Raw genomic sequence first — 16727 nt, forward strand, 5'->3', positions numbered from 1 at the left:
ATGGTGCGTCGATAGAAGCTGGTGAGTACTGTGGGGTCCAGAGTACAAACCTCCAAACCTCTTCAGCTGGTGCAGAAAGAAGAGCTCGCTGCTTTTATGATCACGTCCACGTGATGTGAGCAGCTCAGATCCTCACTGATGTTAATCCCCAGGAACCTGAAGCATCTGACTCTCTCCACCTCTGTCCACTCGATCTAAGAGGGAGTGTGCCCTCCACCCTGCGTGCTCCTGTAGTCCACGATGAGCTCCTTGGTCTCGCTGATGTTGAGCCGCAGGTTGTTGTTCGGACACCATGATATCAGGGCTCTCACCTCTGCTCTGTAAGCAGAATCGTCCCCATCAGAAATGCAGCCAATGGTGGTGGTGTGTCTGCAGATTTAATGATGGTGTTGGTGCTGTGTGTGTCCACACGGTTGTGGGTGAACAGGGTGTACAGCAGGGGGCTGAGCACACACAGCCAAATCACATCAAAAGTTGCCTCAAGAGGCTTAAGATTGTAAGGATAAGATCCTACAATCACTGCGGGTCTGTTTCAGTTCCAGCCTTACCCTCTCCATGTGTGTTTGCTCACATCGTGTGTGGTTCTATGTTCCTGTTTCTAAGTCACTCAAGTCTAAAACTCCTGTGAAGTCGACATGTAGCTGGTGTAGGTATCAAAGTCTCAGCCTCACTGCTGACTCTGTGCTTCCTCATGGCCGATAGCGGCTTTGAGCCTAGTGCAGACTCTCCCCTGCCCTCTGTGTCCGTGGGGATGGTGTTCACTCTGTGTTGTAGCGTCCTGATGACACACAGTTTGTGCTCCAGTGGGCAGTGTCGGGAAGGTTACTTTTAAAATGTATTCGACTACAGGTTACAGATTACATGCCCCAAAATGTATTTTGTCACGTATTCCGTTACTCAATGAGAGTAACGTATGCTGAATACTTTGGATTACTTAATATATTATCATGCTTGTTACAACTACATGAATGTACTATTGCTGTGTGATTTACTATTACTGAAGGATACTCGCCATACTAATAGCAACTAGATGTTTAAACCTTAATATAAAATGAGTAACAGTAGGTGGACAAACCTTAGATACTGATCCGTATCTGTAGGTTTACAGTACACATCAGCTTTTAGATGTCCCCCATTACTGATGGAAGTCTCACAGTCTAAGAAGGCTAAGCTGCCACTTTCATATCCTCCCTGGAGAATTTGATGTGTTGCAGGTATATAGATGTGTGTGCAGACTGTTGAGAAGTGAGACTGAGCAAACACAAGAAGCAGAAAAGACCAAATGTTTCCATTATTTATTGTTGAAAAGTAACCATCAGAGTTTCTAAGGCAGGCACGTTCTGAAAATACAGTTCTGATTCAAAGAGACGGACGCGGGTCGAGTCCAGACCAGCAGGGACGGACATTTGTGCTGCAGGCCCGATAATGAGTCGGTGTGAGCTCTGCTGCAGGTGACGCTCACTGTCTGCCCCCACAAACAGGAAGTTATTTCTACGTCACACAGGAAATGAGGTCAGACAGAAATTGAAAAAACTCTAAAACAGACTTCGACTTCCACTAGAGTTTTAAATCATGAGCTTTAAACCAACGATAACTCTTAACAGGACAGATACCGACTGATTAATGAACTAATCATCTCAGCTGAGGCCTGAGCCGCACACCTGGACCTGCCGTGCTCACAGGACCTTACTGATGACTCTACTATGATTGATTAGAAAAGCAGCTGTGTTAGGATGGAAGACACGTCCAGGTTCAGTGCAGCGAGACGAGGAGGCGATCGGGCCGCGTGTGGTCTCAGCTGATGGACGGACGGACAGACGGGTGGACGGACTCCTCCTCAGCCCATGTAGGGGTACTTCCACTCTGTGAGGGGGACGTGCGTCCGCTTCACGGTCTGTGGAGACGTCCACCTGAGGACGTAGTGAGGACCTCCAGGTTTGTCGTTCGTACCTGCCACACAAAGCAAACAACTCTAAACTTCTTATGGTCACACGTCGTTTAGTCCTCGCTTACGTTTTGCTCCGAGTCGTTGTTTGGGGTTCCCAACAGGGAAATGCCCTCTGGTGGACAAACTATGTAACACGTGTAACATATATGAAGCATTTCACTCATAACTGTGTTTTTCATCCCTTTACTTTTTAAAACTTTAATCAGCTGTTAAATTTAAACTGTCTGTTGATACTGATGCATCAGCTACCTGTGTCGGTGATATCGACCCATATCGGGCTCTGGTGCCGATCGACGGCACCTCCGGCAACTCCACGTTTAAAGAAAACAAAACAAGGTGATCAGACGGTGTAACTCGTGTTCAGGTCTGTGAGAGGTGCTTTAGAAATAACCTCGGTCCGATCTCATTACAGATCGACTCAGTAAGAAACCTTTAAACAGCAGCTTGTCAAATATCTCAGATATATCTGCAATATTCTGATCAGACATAAGAAACTGTCAGACAGCGGCAAAACAGAAAGTACTCGTGTAAATGTACTCTGTTACGTTCCAGCTGAGGTCAGAGCAGCGGCGACGCTAACCTGAAGCTCTGGCGCCCCCGAACGGCTGCTGAGCCACGATGGAGCCGGTGGATTTGTCGTTGATGTAGTAGTTTCCCGCTGCGTTCCTCAGCACTCTGGAGGCTTCGTCGATCACCTTCCTGTGACGGAAACAACGAGAACAACACACAGAGTTCAAACTTCCTCTGAATCCATCGCCATTAGAGCTCCGCCTCTTTTTCACTGTAACCCACTGACAGTCAAACAGGAAGTGGCTGAGGGCGAGCCTTACTCGTCCTTGGCGAACACAGCTCCGGTCAGCGCATACGGCGACGTGGCGTCGATCAGCCGCAGAACCTCTCTGTAGTCCTTCTCAGGATAAACGTAAACGGCGAGGACGGGCCCGAAGATCTCCTGCAGAACACGCGTGTTCATTTAAACACGCAGAAACAAGGCGGGATCAGGAAGGCGGACACATGCAGATGTAGTGAACATGACAACACGATAAACTCGGCTGGTTTAAAACACATCTGGAGCATTGATCACTGCGGTTACACTAGCGTGTAATACCTGCAGATGTTCACCGCCATCGTGAGGAAAGCAGCTGTGGTAATAATGATCTGTGAGACTCGCGGTGACCGCACAAACCACGGTTTTAAAAACAACATGGATGCTCACGCAGGTCAGGTGAGGGGGAAGGAGGGCAGCGTCACTTTATGCTTCTGCCTGCTCATTTTCAAACATTATGTCTGTAACAACAGACGTGAAACAAGCTCGTCGACACGCCTGTGTCTGTGCTGCGCTCACCAAGCTACATACATGAAACTCATGAAGGATACAGGAAGTAAAGAGATGATCACTGAGGTGGGAAACAAGCTGATGCTTCTTCCTTTTATGGTTTTGTTTGTATATTTTAAACATGTTCAAAATAAATAAAACTCAAATTCAAACATTTAGAGACAAAAGAAGCAAAGAGGGGGTGAAATAAAGGAGCGAGCAGATGACAGTTAACTCACTGCTCAAGTCTGCATGGTTTCATTTTTATGACGCGTAAAAACTGACATGAAAACAGCTGACTGCTCCTGCAGCGCCCCCGTGTGGATGCTTGTGGAAAAACACCCGCAGCGTGTCAGCAGAAATGGGTTTTAGTCACACGGCTGCTTTTCACTGAATGAAGTCAGCTGATCAGCAGAGCGCTGACAGGTGAAACACTTTAAAAGACGACGCTGAGTCTCACTTTCATTAACGCAGGACAGGAAGCTGGAAAATGTTTCCACAAATCAGCACAAGCAGTTTCTGCTAAACGTAAAATTAAAGCGTGACTTTCTAAAATCAAAAGAGCAAGTTTAACTTTCTGATCGCGGTTCTTTTCGTTCCTTGTGTTTCCGATTCGTTCGTACCAGCGAGTTTTAGTCGTTTCTGTCGGACACACGAGCGCCGTCCTGTAGGCGGGCAGGTGAAAACGCTGATTTTCAGTCCGTACCTCGTTCATGATGGCGTCCTGCGGGTCTTTGGTCTCGATGATGGTCGGCTCCACGAAGTAGCCCTTCTTGTCGTCGCAGTTTCCTCCGGCGATGACTTTCAGGTTTGGGGAAGACTTGGCGTGTTCGAGCCACTTCTTTATCCGCCCGAACGACTGCAGGAGGTGACGGGCAAACAGGGCTCATGACGTATACCCACCGACATACTAACACAGACTTTTATTTTGGAAGCAACAGGATGTTTACCTTGTCGTCGATCACAGCTGATAAGAAGGTGCTGAAGTCCTCGACAGGCTGACAAAGCAGAGGAAAATCAGTGAGACTCAAACATCAGACACTTCCTGTGCTTTAAAACCTGCTCAGAGCGAAACTTTAGGACCGCCCCACGTCCTGTTTGTGGCCCACAGCTGACTGAGTCACCTGCAGCAAGTCATTAACGTTCAAATAATGCAGGACGTGAGTGCGAACACGACTGCATGCTTCTGCACGTCAGGCTGAATCACCTGGATGTTCTGCCGGAGGTTTCTTCCTTTTAAAAGGGAGTTTTTCCTTCCCACTGTCGCCGAAGTGCTGCTCATAGGGGGTCATATGATTGTTGGGTTTTTCTCCATGTATTATTGTAGGGTCTACCTTACAGTATAAAGCACCTTGTTGTGATTTGGCACAACTGAAAATTGACTTTACTCCTGGCGTGAATTCAAACCTGTACACACTTGCATACATGCATGCACACGCGCAGGAGTAAAAGACTCCAGACTGCAGGGATGCATTCCTGCAGGAGGAGAAGAAAGAGGAAGACGCAGCGTTTAAACGTCTGTTTGCGTGTTCTTCAGTTCCAGTGACGTTTGGATGAACATGTCAGTTAATTGGCTACAAACTCCTGGAAATGTTCAGCTCTCAGCAGAGAAAACTGAAAAAACATTAAAACGGGGACTTTTTTCACTGTTCATGAGATCTGTTGCTGGTTGTGTTCTTAATAATCACTTCAGCATTATTGCTATTAGTGCGTTAGTGCTGCAGTTAATGGTTCTAATGCTTAAGACTCAATTATTTCTCTCAGATAATCAGATTAAGCTCCCGGTGCCTGAGATCCTGATGATGTCTGATGATGGCTTCTTCTCTCTGATCAACAATCACAGCAAAGTCAGATTTATTCTTGGCAACAATACCGGAGTTAAAAACACTCCGAGAGAACAAAAGCTCTCACAGCTCGCCTCACAAACAACAGCAGTGCAGGCTGCAGTCATTAGTGCGCATTAAACATCTTTAATATTCACAAATGAGGCTGATGTGAGGAAACCTGACGGCCTGCTCAGTTACCAACATCAGCTGCAGGCAGCCGTCACCTACAGTTAAGAAACTCTTTGTTAAATTAGGTTTTCCCTTTTATTAAAAAGAGACGCATACAGCTCAGTTGGATTGGATTAAAAAAGCTTCATTTTGTTGTTCACGTGGCAATCTGCAAACACAAACACCTGAAGTAAATACACGAGGAGGGGGGGGGTCAAAATAGAAGAAAGAGCAGAAACAAAATGAAGGCAAAGATTTCAAACCCACCGACTGCGCATTTACTCTCATTTTAAAACGAGCGTGGACGAATCGCCTGATACGCACAGGAGACGTCACATGCACACGCGGGGGTTTCATACAAATTTAACGCTGCCCGCTTTGCACAGATGTAAGCTGCGTTCAAGTCCTGGTGTAAAGCTTCGGGGGTTCCACTGCGTTGTTGTCTTTTTAAATAGAGCGGGCGTTTATTTTTCCAAACAAACGTCCCCCCACCACAACACAGTTTTACCAGGTATAGACACTAAACAGTCGCCTGCTGGGAGAAGTCAGGGAGCAGCATGTTTGTACGTCACTGTGGGTCAGCCCTGCAGTATGTGCCAACTCATCCCTCTAGATTTGAATAGAGATATAATCCAGGTGATGTGGAATAACTCTTTGATGTTAATCTCTCCATTTTCTGATAATAGCAGGCTAACGCTGGTGTTAGCTTAACCACTAATCCTGAAGGCTGCCGTGTAATTTAAGAATTTAATGGGTAAATCTCTTTGTGGTAGAGCTGCTCTTTTTATTTACAATGCCTGCTTTACTTAAAAACAAACAAACAAACAAACAAACAACAGAAGAGTAGAGGATGATAGAGGATGCCCATTTGTCCCAGTTTGACACTGGGACCTAAACGCAGCTTACACTAGTGGGTCTGTGTGAAGCTGGCACCATTACACTTCTCTCAACACGCGGGCGTGAGACGTGACGTGTGCGTATCGGGCGATTCGTTTGTAAGCGAGCGACAGAGAGATGTTCGTTTCAGATGTTTGTGTGCACAGAAAGTGAAAATGAGTCGTCCTTCATAAAGTCCAAAGGTTTTAAATGGCCCGTTCTGATTCTCAGTGCTGAGAATTACGCCTGACGTTATTAAAAAAGCCCAAACAGATAAAAACCAAACTGAACGTGTTACATGAAATCCGAGCAAAGCCGCTCGCCGCTCCTAACGACGCCAACACGCAGCAGCTCTCTGTACTCACGTCGCCCACTCGGATGTCCTTGTGGATGGCGAGCAGCTGCTCTTTGATCTGCGGCCACAGGCTGTCCGGTACGTACATCCTCGAGCAGGCCGAGCACTTCTGACCTCCGTACTCGAATGCCGAGCGAATCGTCCCTGTCACAACGCTCTGGATGTCCGCTGACATGTGGACGAAGTGGAAATTCTTCCCCCCGCACTCTGAAAACACAAAGAAGTGATGGACACGAGCTGCTTTTAAAGAAAGTAGTGAGAGCAGACAGCGAGGAGCGCTCCTGACCTCCTGCCAGTCGAGGGAAAGTCCTGTAGATGTCCAGGTTCTGAGCGACCTGCTTCCAAAGACGCTTAAACGTCCTACGAACACAGAACCATTTGTAAGAGACGTACAAGCGGAGGACGAAAGACGTTTCACACATCAACTCTGACAAAGCTGAAAGAACCAGACAAACTGACAGATCAAGCTGAAACTGCAGTTCCACTGACATCCAGCAGAGGCGCCAGCAGCGAGTCAGTCCCCGCATGTTTAAGTAACAAGTTTACGGCCTGATGCACAACCTGGTTTGGTCCCCCTTTATAACACCTGTTATAACAGCTGTGGGAGGGGACAATGTTTTTACATCTCACCTGTTTAAACTGTGTTAAGCTTGTTATCATTAGGGGCATGGCCTTTTTGCCTGACACAGCTTCACCTGAACTGAACCTCTGGACCGTGTTTGTGCTGCTGGAGTCTTTTGGAGTATTTTAATGATCTGACCAATAACATGGCTGCTGTGAGGTCACTGTACTAACAGAGCATCCAAGAAGGTGGAGCTCCAGTTTTGGTGCACAGTGAGATTCAGAGATTGAATGTGGTGTTACTGAACTGCCTGTTTAGAGTCTGCAGGACATTCTTGTGTGGAAACAGTCGTAAACATCCTTACGGCACGCTGCCGGTGAAGTTGATGCCTGCCAGGTGCTCCGAGGCGGTGATGGTGTCTCCGAACACGGGGCCGTCAGCGGGCAAGAACTGGATGATGTTTGGTGGCATGCCGCACTCCCTGAGGATTTTATACACGGTGTAGCTGGCAGACATGGCGGTGTCACTCGGCTTCCAGAGGACGACGTTACCCTGGAAGACATGAAAACAGTCCGTCTACAGATCAGCCACAGCTGAAACCAGGACAACTTTATTAAAAGGCAAATTAATGAAGACAGCTGCTTCTATTAAGAGCAGTGTAACTCAGCAGGTCAAACTAATCTATTAGCCTAAACAAATAAATCACGCGGCATGAATGCACGTCTCCCCAGAAAGAGCGTGGCAGTCAGGTCAGTGAGAGGCAGCTAAGGGAGAATCGATGTGTTCTGATGTACTACGGGGAAATCGTCCGGTATCTTGGAGTTTTGGGAACGTTATCCTCTGGACGAGTCTGAGAGCCGAGTGCAGGATTCACCCAGAGAAGAGCTGCTCGACTGCAAAGAAGATCGCCCTCAAACCTGAATCTGACCTGTGGGATGTGTAGGACACATTAGGCAGTGCGAGACTGCAGGTATTCATTAAAGTCAGGAGAGAATGTGGATCTGAGCCACCAGTGGGCTACACACAGCGTGAGTTATATTCACAGCTGAGCAGAGTCGGACTCAGACACTGAATCTCGGCTGGTTGGTGAAGTTGCAGAGCTGCAGAAACAGCTGACGTCACGGGACGCTCGGCCGCATTGCTCCTAACGACCCCTCACACCGAGTCACACCGAGTCGAGCCAAGTGCGCGGCAGTGAAAGAGGCTTTTGTGAGTCAGCTGACACAAACATGACCACACTCACCATCAGAGCCGGGGTGCCCGCCAGGTTTCCACCAATGGCAGTGAAGTTAAACGGAGCCACAGCAGCTACAAACCCCTGAAAGAAACAAAGACATGAGAGCGGTCAGCTGCAGTGAACCGAGCTCTGAGGATGACGCACTGAACCTGCCTCACAGGTCCACCTGTTTACGTGTGACACGGGAGGCGTTACACATGCCCCAGAGCACCGTTTCTTTCCACCCACGGTTCACAGAAAAAAAGCTCACGCAACAACAAAACCATCATAATCATCGCTCTGACCAGCGCTTCACAGCACGTCCTACGCTGGACTGTTTTCATGTGCACCACTTATGGCGACAACAGGAAGTGATGTCATGTTGTGCAGAGTAAAATGTGTTTCTGTTGTTGCTACAGCTAACCTTCAGCCTCCTTCACACGGGGGCTTCTTCTCGAGTCATCACATAAAACAAACAGTCACTCTCGACTAAACACATGGCTCGCTTTAACGAGCAGGTTGTTCCAAACAAACGCCACCACAGCGTGTGAGCATGTGACTCCGCTCACAGCTGCGTGCGGCCTTCACTCTGAGTTCACGGTTAAACTGAAACATTTTGTATTTGCAAGGTCCCGCGTCGGGTAGCCGGGTCGCCTACGTGAGGAGGTCACGATGTAACCTGAGTTTTACCTCCAGCCCTCGGTACAGTGTCGTGTTGGCGCTTCCCTCTGCGTCCAGCGGCTGCTGCTGCTGCAGCTCGATGGCGTGTTTGGCATTAAACCTGAAGAAGTCGATGAGCTCCGCGGCGGCGTCGATCTCCGCCTGCACCACCGTCTTCCCCTGAATGCCCAAAAACGAGACAAAGGGAAACAACTGTGAGGACACGCCCCTCTTTAATCTGACCCCGCCCCCTGGCTCGCGCCTACCGTACCTGTCCGATCATGGTCTTGGCCAGGATCTCGGCTCTCCTGGGTCCGCTGATGACGTCGGCGGCTTTGAAGAGGATCTGAGCTCGGTCCTCGACGGGCTTCAGGTCCCACTCCTTCCTCGCCGCCACAGACGCTGTGATGGCTTTGTTGATGAGCTCCTGCACGAGACACAGAGAGAACATGACCAAAACATACTGAAAACCAGGGTTTCTGCCCCGAGAGCATGGACGCTTCACGATTAGACGGCAGGAGTCCCGTCACGCTGCACCTCCGTCATTCAGACCTGCGATGAGCTCACCTTGTCAGCGTAGCAGAACTTCGCCACCTTGTGTGAGTGATTGAAGGGCTGGAAGAGGAAAGGAGAGAGAGCTGTGACACCTCAGCGTGCGCTAAAGGTAAACGTGACGAGACTGAACGACCAGCGTTTCCTCACAGAGAGCTGGTATCTGATGCTTTTGGTCCACACGTGCTCGTCTCCCACCACACACGGGATCTCCTCCGTCCTCCCCTTCACGCTCGCCAAGGCCTGCAGACACACAGCAGGGCATGCAGAGTGAGAGGGGTGAGGGAGTGAGAGGGGCGAGGGAGGGTTGAGGGAGTGAGAGGGGCGAGGGAGGGTTGAGGGATATGTCTGTGAAGGTTCTCAGTCATCCAGGTCATCGTAGTCAAAGGAGTTTGCAAAGAAAAGCGTCTGGACTTCTTTGAGTTGCTTGAAGACGTTTCACCTCTCATCCGAGAAGCTTCTTCAGTTCTAAGGTCAAATGGCCGAGAGTCCCAGATTTAAACCCAGTGGGAGTTTCCCCCCAAGGAGGGACAAAGGACCCCCTGGTGATCCTCTAATCACATGCGCCAAGGTGTGAAAGCGGGTGTGGGACCTAATCAGCCAGGGTTTCGGGTGAGCTCATTGTGAAACCTGGCCCCACCCTATCATGTGATTTCCTGAGGTCAGATGGCCCAGGATGTGAGTGGGCGTTAAGGCGTCAGGGGAGGGAACTCAAAACTGGATTATAGATGGCAGACAGTTGGTGTCGTAAACCACCACCATCTTTGAACAGAGGCGGTGGTTTACGACACCAACTGTCTGCCATCTATAATCAGTTTTGAGTTCCCTCCCCTGACGCCTTAACGCCCACTCACATCCTGGGCCATCTGACCTCAGGAATTCACATGACAGGGTGGGGCCAGGTTTCACAATGGGCTCACCCGAAACCCTGGCTGATTAGGTCCCACACCCGCTTTCACACCTTGGCTCATGTGATTAGAGGATCACCAGGGGGTCCTTTGTCCCTCTTTGGGGGGATACTCCCACTGGGTTTAAATCTGGGACTCTCGGCCATTTGACCTTAGAACTGAAGAAGCTTCTCGGATGAGAGGTGAAACGTCTTCAAGCAACTCAAAGAAGTCCAGACGCTTTTCTTTGCAAACTCCTTTGACGAGGGTTGAGGGAGTTAGAGGGGTGAGGGAGTGAGGGGGGTGTGCAGGGCGAGAAAGGGGCGAAGGAGTGAGAAGAAGGAGAGAGGGTGAGGAGGAGCAGAGTGAGCTCAGACCTTCAGCAGCTCCACCCTCTCATGGCTGCCCTCTTTGAAGCTCAGGATTGGCTCATTTTTCACCTCCACAGCTGCACAGGGGACCGTCTTAAACCTGCAAACACACACACAGACACACACACACACACACACACACATCAGGGTACATAGAACCAGCATGGAGCTGCTGGATTTGAGCTGATCAAACTGGTCCCACTGGGAGGATGCTGGACTCCTGAACTGTGCAGCTAATCAGTAACCACACACACACACACACACACACACACACAGAGTCTCTCCTATCTGCAGGTTTTCTGCTTTCACAGGGATGAGCTGACTGAAGGGAAGCCGTCTGTCAGGACCTCCACGTCTCCACGTCACAGTTCCTTCTTCTTCTTCTCCGCGACCCCTCTAATGTGTTTAACCCCCGTCACATGTCAATCACACGCATCTTTCCTCCTATTGGTGGTTGCGTCAGTTGCCGCTGTGTCCCGTGACATTATAAACTTACATGTTTCTCTGCTGGGTCTGTTGTTTATCTGTCAGTCCAGGTGTGTATCAGAGGAAGATAACCGAGGTCTTTATAGAGCCGCGCTGTTTGCTGATGGTTCTCACGACCTGGTTTTTCCAGCCGGATCCAGCTGAGCCGGATCGCTGCAGCGCCTCCTCCGTCTATGATTAACCCGTCTGAGGAAAAGGTCGGCCAGCTGCTGTTTGCGTTGGAGGAGGACGCAGCACTACGCCAGCTGGTGGCATGTCAGGCATTCACACACAGCTGTGTGTTCACCTGTGTGGCTCTGCAGGCCAGACGCTGACGGCAAAATGAATCTGAGCGCGTGCAGTGAAAAACATGCGAAACACAGTGGATTCACCTTAACGAGCAACCTTAACCTAACCCTGTGTAGCAGTAACTTAACGTTAACAAGTAGCTCTTCTCTCCAAAAGTTGAATCTGTTCATCTGGACGTAGCGTTTTGTGGGAGAAACGTTTCGTCACTCATCCAAGTGACTTCTTCAGTCTCAGCTGACTGCAGGTTTCCCCAAACCTTATAAACAGTACATTTGCATAATGACTGAAACCAGCCCACTGAAGGAACAATGGGCTGTGAGGTCAGTTCCTTAATCATAATTATGCAAATTCCCATGACCATTGATCAACAACCACTGACCAAAACCCACTGATCAAAGAACACTGATCAATGGCCATGAGTCCCATTCACAGAGAGTTGGGGAATGGCTGCAATCACAGCATTGTAAGATGGTGACAGATGTACCCTTAGGCCCCCTCCTCGATTCAGAGATGGTCTTTCCCTTTTCACGTAAATGGCCTCCTTGACTCCGCGCTCAAACCAGCGTTCCTCCCTGTCCAGGATGTGTACATCCTCATCATTGAAAGAGTGTCCACTGGCCTGTAGGTGTAAATAAACTGCAGAGTCCTGGGGTCCGTTCTTCGTACCTCGCTTACTACATCCAAGATCAAATCATCGCGCTAACCTTGAGCTCGCTAATCCGGTTCTCCGAACACACCTGTTGTTGACGATTAGTATAGCTGGATGAAGTAATGTGAGATCACTGGGTGGCTTAAAAGGGGCTACGCATCGATAGTAGAAACATTGATCGGCAACCCTGTGATTGGTCGGCGAAGACGTCGAAGGCGCGCGCTCAGTATTTTTCGGCAGCAGAGCAAGAACTCTTGATCGAGGGATATCAGGAGTTTCAGAGTTTAATTAAAACGCAAGGGAACACTGCAAAGGCTGCAAAAGCAAGGAGAGAGGGCTGGCAGAAAGTTGCTGACAAATTAAACTCGTAAGTAATTTATTATATTATATTACATTATATCCTCTTTCACATTAGAGCCACAACAGGACCCACTAGAACATGGGAACAAGTAAAAGTGAAATATAAGAATATTCTACAGAATGGTAATATTTATCACTTATATTGCTTTTAGTCTCCTGAAAAGAGACCCTGAAATAATCTCTTTGTTTGTTTATAACAGCAACCAAGAAAAGGGCAGAGCAAATAAAGACAGGTGGTGGTCCTGCACTCCCTCGTGTGTGTGTGTATGTGTGTGTGTGTATATATATATATATATATATATATATATATATATATATATATATATATATATGGAGGAAGGACAGGAAGGATCCTGTCTATCCCGCAATATACGCTAAATTCTATAAACTCTCCTTATCAATCTTGCACCTTCCTTGCTCGCGTACAAACGGACAGGACATGGCTGCGACAGACTTCCCAAATCCACCTTCGCTTTTATAGCCGTGGTCTCTCATCTTGATTACACTAAGTAATTTACTATTACTACTCTAAAATATGAATCTGACATGATCTACTACATGTAACAGAATGATTATAGTACATTTCCCTTTTTTTCGGAAATGACCTGTATGTATCTGTATGAAATCAATAAAAGAATCAAATACTGCATTATCTTTAGTTACATTGATAATATTTATTTATGGTAAAACAGTGGAGAAATATCGCTCTTGCTTTCGTATAAATGAAGCGGACATACCTGAGTGGCCGCGATCTAATCCTGTTTACATAAAGTAAACCTGCTCCCGAGCAGGCTTACTCTTACGGATCTGTTGCTATGACAGCAAGTCCCAGATGAGCTTCGGAGAACCGAACGATCCAAGATCACGCGAAATCGTCAACAATCAAATCCGGCTAACTTACTTAGCGAGGTACGAAGAACGGGCCCCTGGCCTGATGAGGTTGCTCTTCTGTGTTGTGCCATCCGCTTCGCTAGAGGTTGTTTGGTTTCCCCAATGTATAAATCCTGGCAAGCCTCCTGGCACTTAACAGCGTACACTATGTTACTCTGTTTGTGTCGGGGGACCCGATCCTTGGGGTGGACCAGTTTTTGGCGCAGCGTATTTTGGGGTTTAAAAGCCACAGAGACGCGGTGTTTGGAAAAAATGCGTCTCAACTCAAAGACCATCTCTGAATCGAGGAGAGGGCCTAAGGGTACATCTGTCACCATCTTACAATGCTGTGATTGCAGCCATTCCCCAACTCTCTGTGAATGGTACTCATGGCCATTGATCAGTGGGTTTTGGTCAGTGATTGTTGATCAATGGTCATGGGAATTTGCATAATTATGATTAAGGAACTGACCTCCCAGCCCATTGTTCCCTCAGTGGGCTGGTTTCAGTTATTATGCAAATGTACTGTTTATAAGGTTTGGGGAAACCTGCAGTCAGCTGAGACTGAAGAAGTCACTTGGATGAGTGACGAAACGTTTCTCCCACAAAACGCTACGTCCAGATGAACAGATTCAACTTTTGGAGATTTACTTTCCTGGATGATTGAGAATGCATCAAGAAGTAGCTCTTCTGATTTTTATTAACACACGTGGCGTTCGCGTGGTACGGGCTGAAAATGATCACAGCCACACAGACCTTCACAAAATTAATGTCAGGTTGAACTTTAGAACTGACCTTAATGTAAAGATTCAGGATTCCCACATACAGAGATTACCCAGGCGAGGCTATAGATTCATCTGGAGCTCAAATCATAATTTCACTCAGACAGGACAACAAAATCATCCATAATTCAGAATCCTCATCGCTCTTATTTTGAAAGCTCTGTTGCTGCTTAATTGGACTGTAAACCCAGAGTCATCGACACCCCTGAAACTGCCCGTTTTAACGGCCCACATAAGGCCCGGTGTGATCCGAAGAGAGCCCGTGGTACCACGTCTGCTTTTTAATGTAAATGAGTGGCAGTACAGGTTAGCGTGTCATTACACCTGCACTACAGGCCACGACATAAAACCAGGCGGTGATGGCAGTATGACATCGATGCTCCGAAGCTTCCAAGGCGCATTTTCCTTGAACCACTGCTTCAACGCCTGCTTCAGTGCGGAAAATCACACGTGACCAATGAGGTCCCCTGAATGAATCCCATGACTGGTCAAGACCATCAATAACACTTTGTATCGCCTCAGTGCCGTGTGAATATGCATTTTTGAAATCTGGAGACATTTTCAACAAGAAAAGAAACAAAAACAGTGGAAAATTATTGTTTGTCATTAAAATCTTTAAATCTCGATCCCATGTAAACAACCACACCTGCCCTGATTACACAATCAAACCCTACCATCCCTCACATCCTCCGTTTCCCCGGGCACGCCTTCTTCAAACTACTACATTACAGGAGTTTACAGAATCGACAGACCATCCATCTTTGCAAAATTGTGTTTATATCGTCCACACAGACCTTGGTCACACTCAGCACCATTAGTGCAACATTGTTACGCTGTCTCCTTTTTCACCACTAGATGTCACTGAAACGACGCTTTGAATGAATGAACCCATTTTCAGTACAGTTGGTGAAGTGTTTCAGTGCTGGTTCATATTTGCGCAGCACTATACACGGCTGAAGGGTTTCTTCCTGCTAAAAGGGAGTTTTTTCTTCCCACTGCCGCTAAGTACTTGCTCATCTGATTGTTGGTGTTTCCCTGCGTTATTGTAGAGTCTTCACATCACATTATAAAGCTCCTTGAGATGACTGTTGCTGTGATTTAGCGCTGTACAAATTAAACTGAACTGAATTTAGGGGTTTTTCCGCGCCCTCCGGCCTGGACTGGCCCCTCTGGGTGCGGTTCGTGGAACCACCTGTTTGACACCAAATTTACACACTGACTTCTTTATCGAATGTTTGTAAGATATCTTGTTTGTTTTCATCCGAGCCTATCAGGTAAACACACCTTTCAGGTAAATGGCGTAATAAAATTAATTCATAAAGATCTTCCGGGATTAATGGAGTGGTACCCAGATGGCACCACCGGAGGTGCGAAAGGTAACAATGTCTAGCAGGTGTCTTCTTACCTGTGCTTCCCTCTATTCCCCTGAATGTGATGGAGTATGAAAGTAGTATTAACACGTAAAATACTTGAGTAAAAGTACTTGGTTTAAGTTTGTGTGCAGGCAGTTCAGGCAGCAGCTGCCGATCAGGTGTCATTACATAACCTGTAAACCTGTCACACGCGACCCACCGGACCGTTACCGCCCCACACGGCCAGCCTGGACCTCCACGCACGATCCGTCCCGTCACAGCATCGGTTATCGATCAGGATATCAGGTTATCGATCGGAGTCGGAGGCCCTGAGGAGGCTAACTAGCTAACTGACATGCTGCAGAATTCAAGGAGTCTCGTGCGAGAGACATGCGCAGACCTACCCCCTCCAGGACCGACACACGGCCGCCCTCACGCGGAGCATCTTCCCGCCACAGGCCGCTGATTCACGCTGAAGGAGAAAGCCTATAGACCCGCTAAAAGAGCTGATCTGGCCGGAGCATGGATCAATAAACGATCGGAATCAACTTTCAGGTGACACCGCCCCCTAGTCGACTACACACACACACACACACACACACACATCCCAACTCACTGCGACCGGGAAGGGGACCCTGGTTTACTTATATCGTTCAAGTGCTTCACGCTGTCTCTACACATTGGTTACATAACTCTACCAAAGTGTCACTAGAAAACCATTCTCAATCTCTCAGATTGGAGTAAAGAAGAGCAAATATGTTTGTTACAAGACTTCAGGAATCATAAATCCCCCCTCCCCACTACCTACGATGGAACCTTCCACAGGCGAATCTGCCATTGGCTACTCAGTAAAACAGGTCAGCCAATCAGAGGCCATATTCCAGGGGTCGGAACGAGGCTCCATATTTGACAATGTTCTTGATCTTTCGGTCAAGTCTGCAGTGTCTCTCTGATAATTTATTTGATTGTATTTCATATTTAATTATTTTTTTTTACTTTATAGATACTTTTGCGCTTTATTATTAAAATTGAATTGTATAATATTAACTTCAGTTAAACAAATTTTCTTTTTTAAGTTAAGTATACAACTTAACATGTGTTCTGTATTTTGAATAAATCACATGCACATTAAAATAAAATGGCCTGTTTCAGAGCTCGAGCTGGATATTTGTTTTGGCCTGGCTCCAGTCCTGAGGTTCACTGG

General features: G+C 47.7%; 1 protein-coding gene across 1 annotated transcript; it reads right to left on the bottom strand.

Moving 5' to 3' along the window:
* Positions 1–1280: 1280 nt before the first annotated feature.
* aldh4a1 (aldehyde dehydrogenase 4 family, member A1) lies at positions 1281–16101 on the bottom strand. The gene is made up of 15 exons (XM_003457696.4): positions 15928–16101; positions 10743–10836; positions 9629–9721; positions 9494–9541; positions 9198–9353; positions 8957–9106; positions 8294–8368; positions 7415–7602; positions 6775–6848; positions 6499–6695; positions 4214–4261; positions 3970–4122; positions 2779–2900; positions 2529–2647; positions 1281–1950 (listed from the first exon to the last, which is right to left on the bottom strand). Exons 1-15 carry the CDS (start codon positions 15966–15968, stop codon positions 1838–1840), a joined length of 1671 nt encoding a protein of 556 aa, XP_003457744.1. The 5' UTR covers positions 15969–16101; the 3' UTR covers positions 1281–1837.
* Positions 16102–16727: the final 626 nt, after the last annotated feature.

The sequence above is a fragment of the Oreochromis niloticus genome, linkage group LG5 (assembly GCF_001858045.2).
Source record: "Oreochromis niloticus isolate F11D_XX linkage group LG5, O_niloticus_UMD_NMBU, whole genome shotgun sequence".
In the NCBI taxonomy this organism is placed as follows: Eukaryota; Metazoa; Chordata; class Actinopteri; order Cichliformes; family Cichlidae; genus Oreochromis; species Oreochromis niloticus.

Excerpts from the sequence above, each read along its gene's own strand:
- aldh4a1 (XM_003457696.4), bottom strand. The coding sequence starts at position 15,968 with ATGCTCCGCGTGAGGGCGGCCGTGTGTCGGTCCTGGAGGGG. Across the intron at positions 6,696-6,774 it reads TTTCCCTCGACTGGCAGGAG|AGTGCGGGGGGAAGAATTTC; the intron begins GTCAGGAGCGCT and ends TTGTGTTTTCAG. Across the intron at positions 2,648-2,778 it reads GCTGTGTTCGCCAAGGACGA|GAAGGTGATCGACGAAGCCT; the intron begins GTAAGGCTCGCC and ends TTTCCGTCACAG.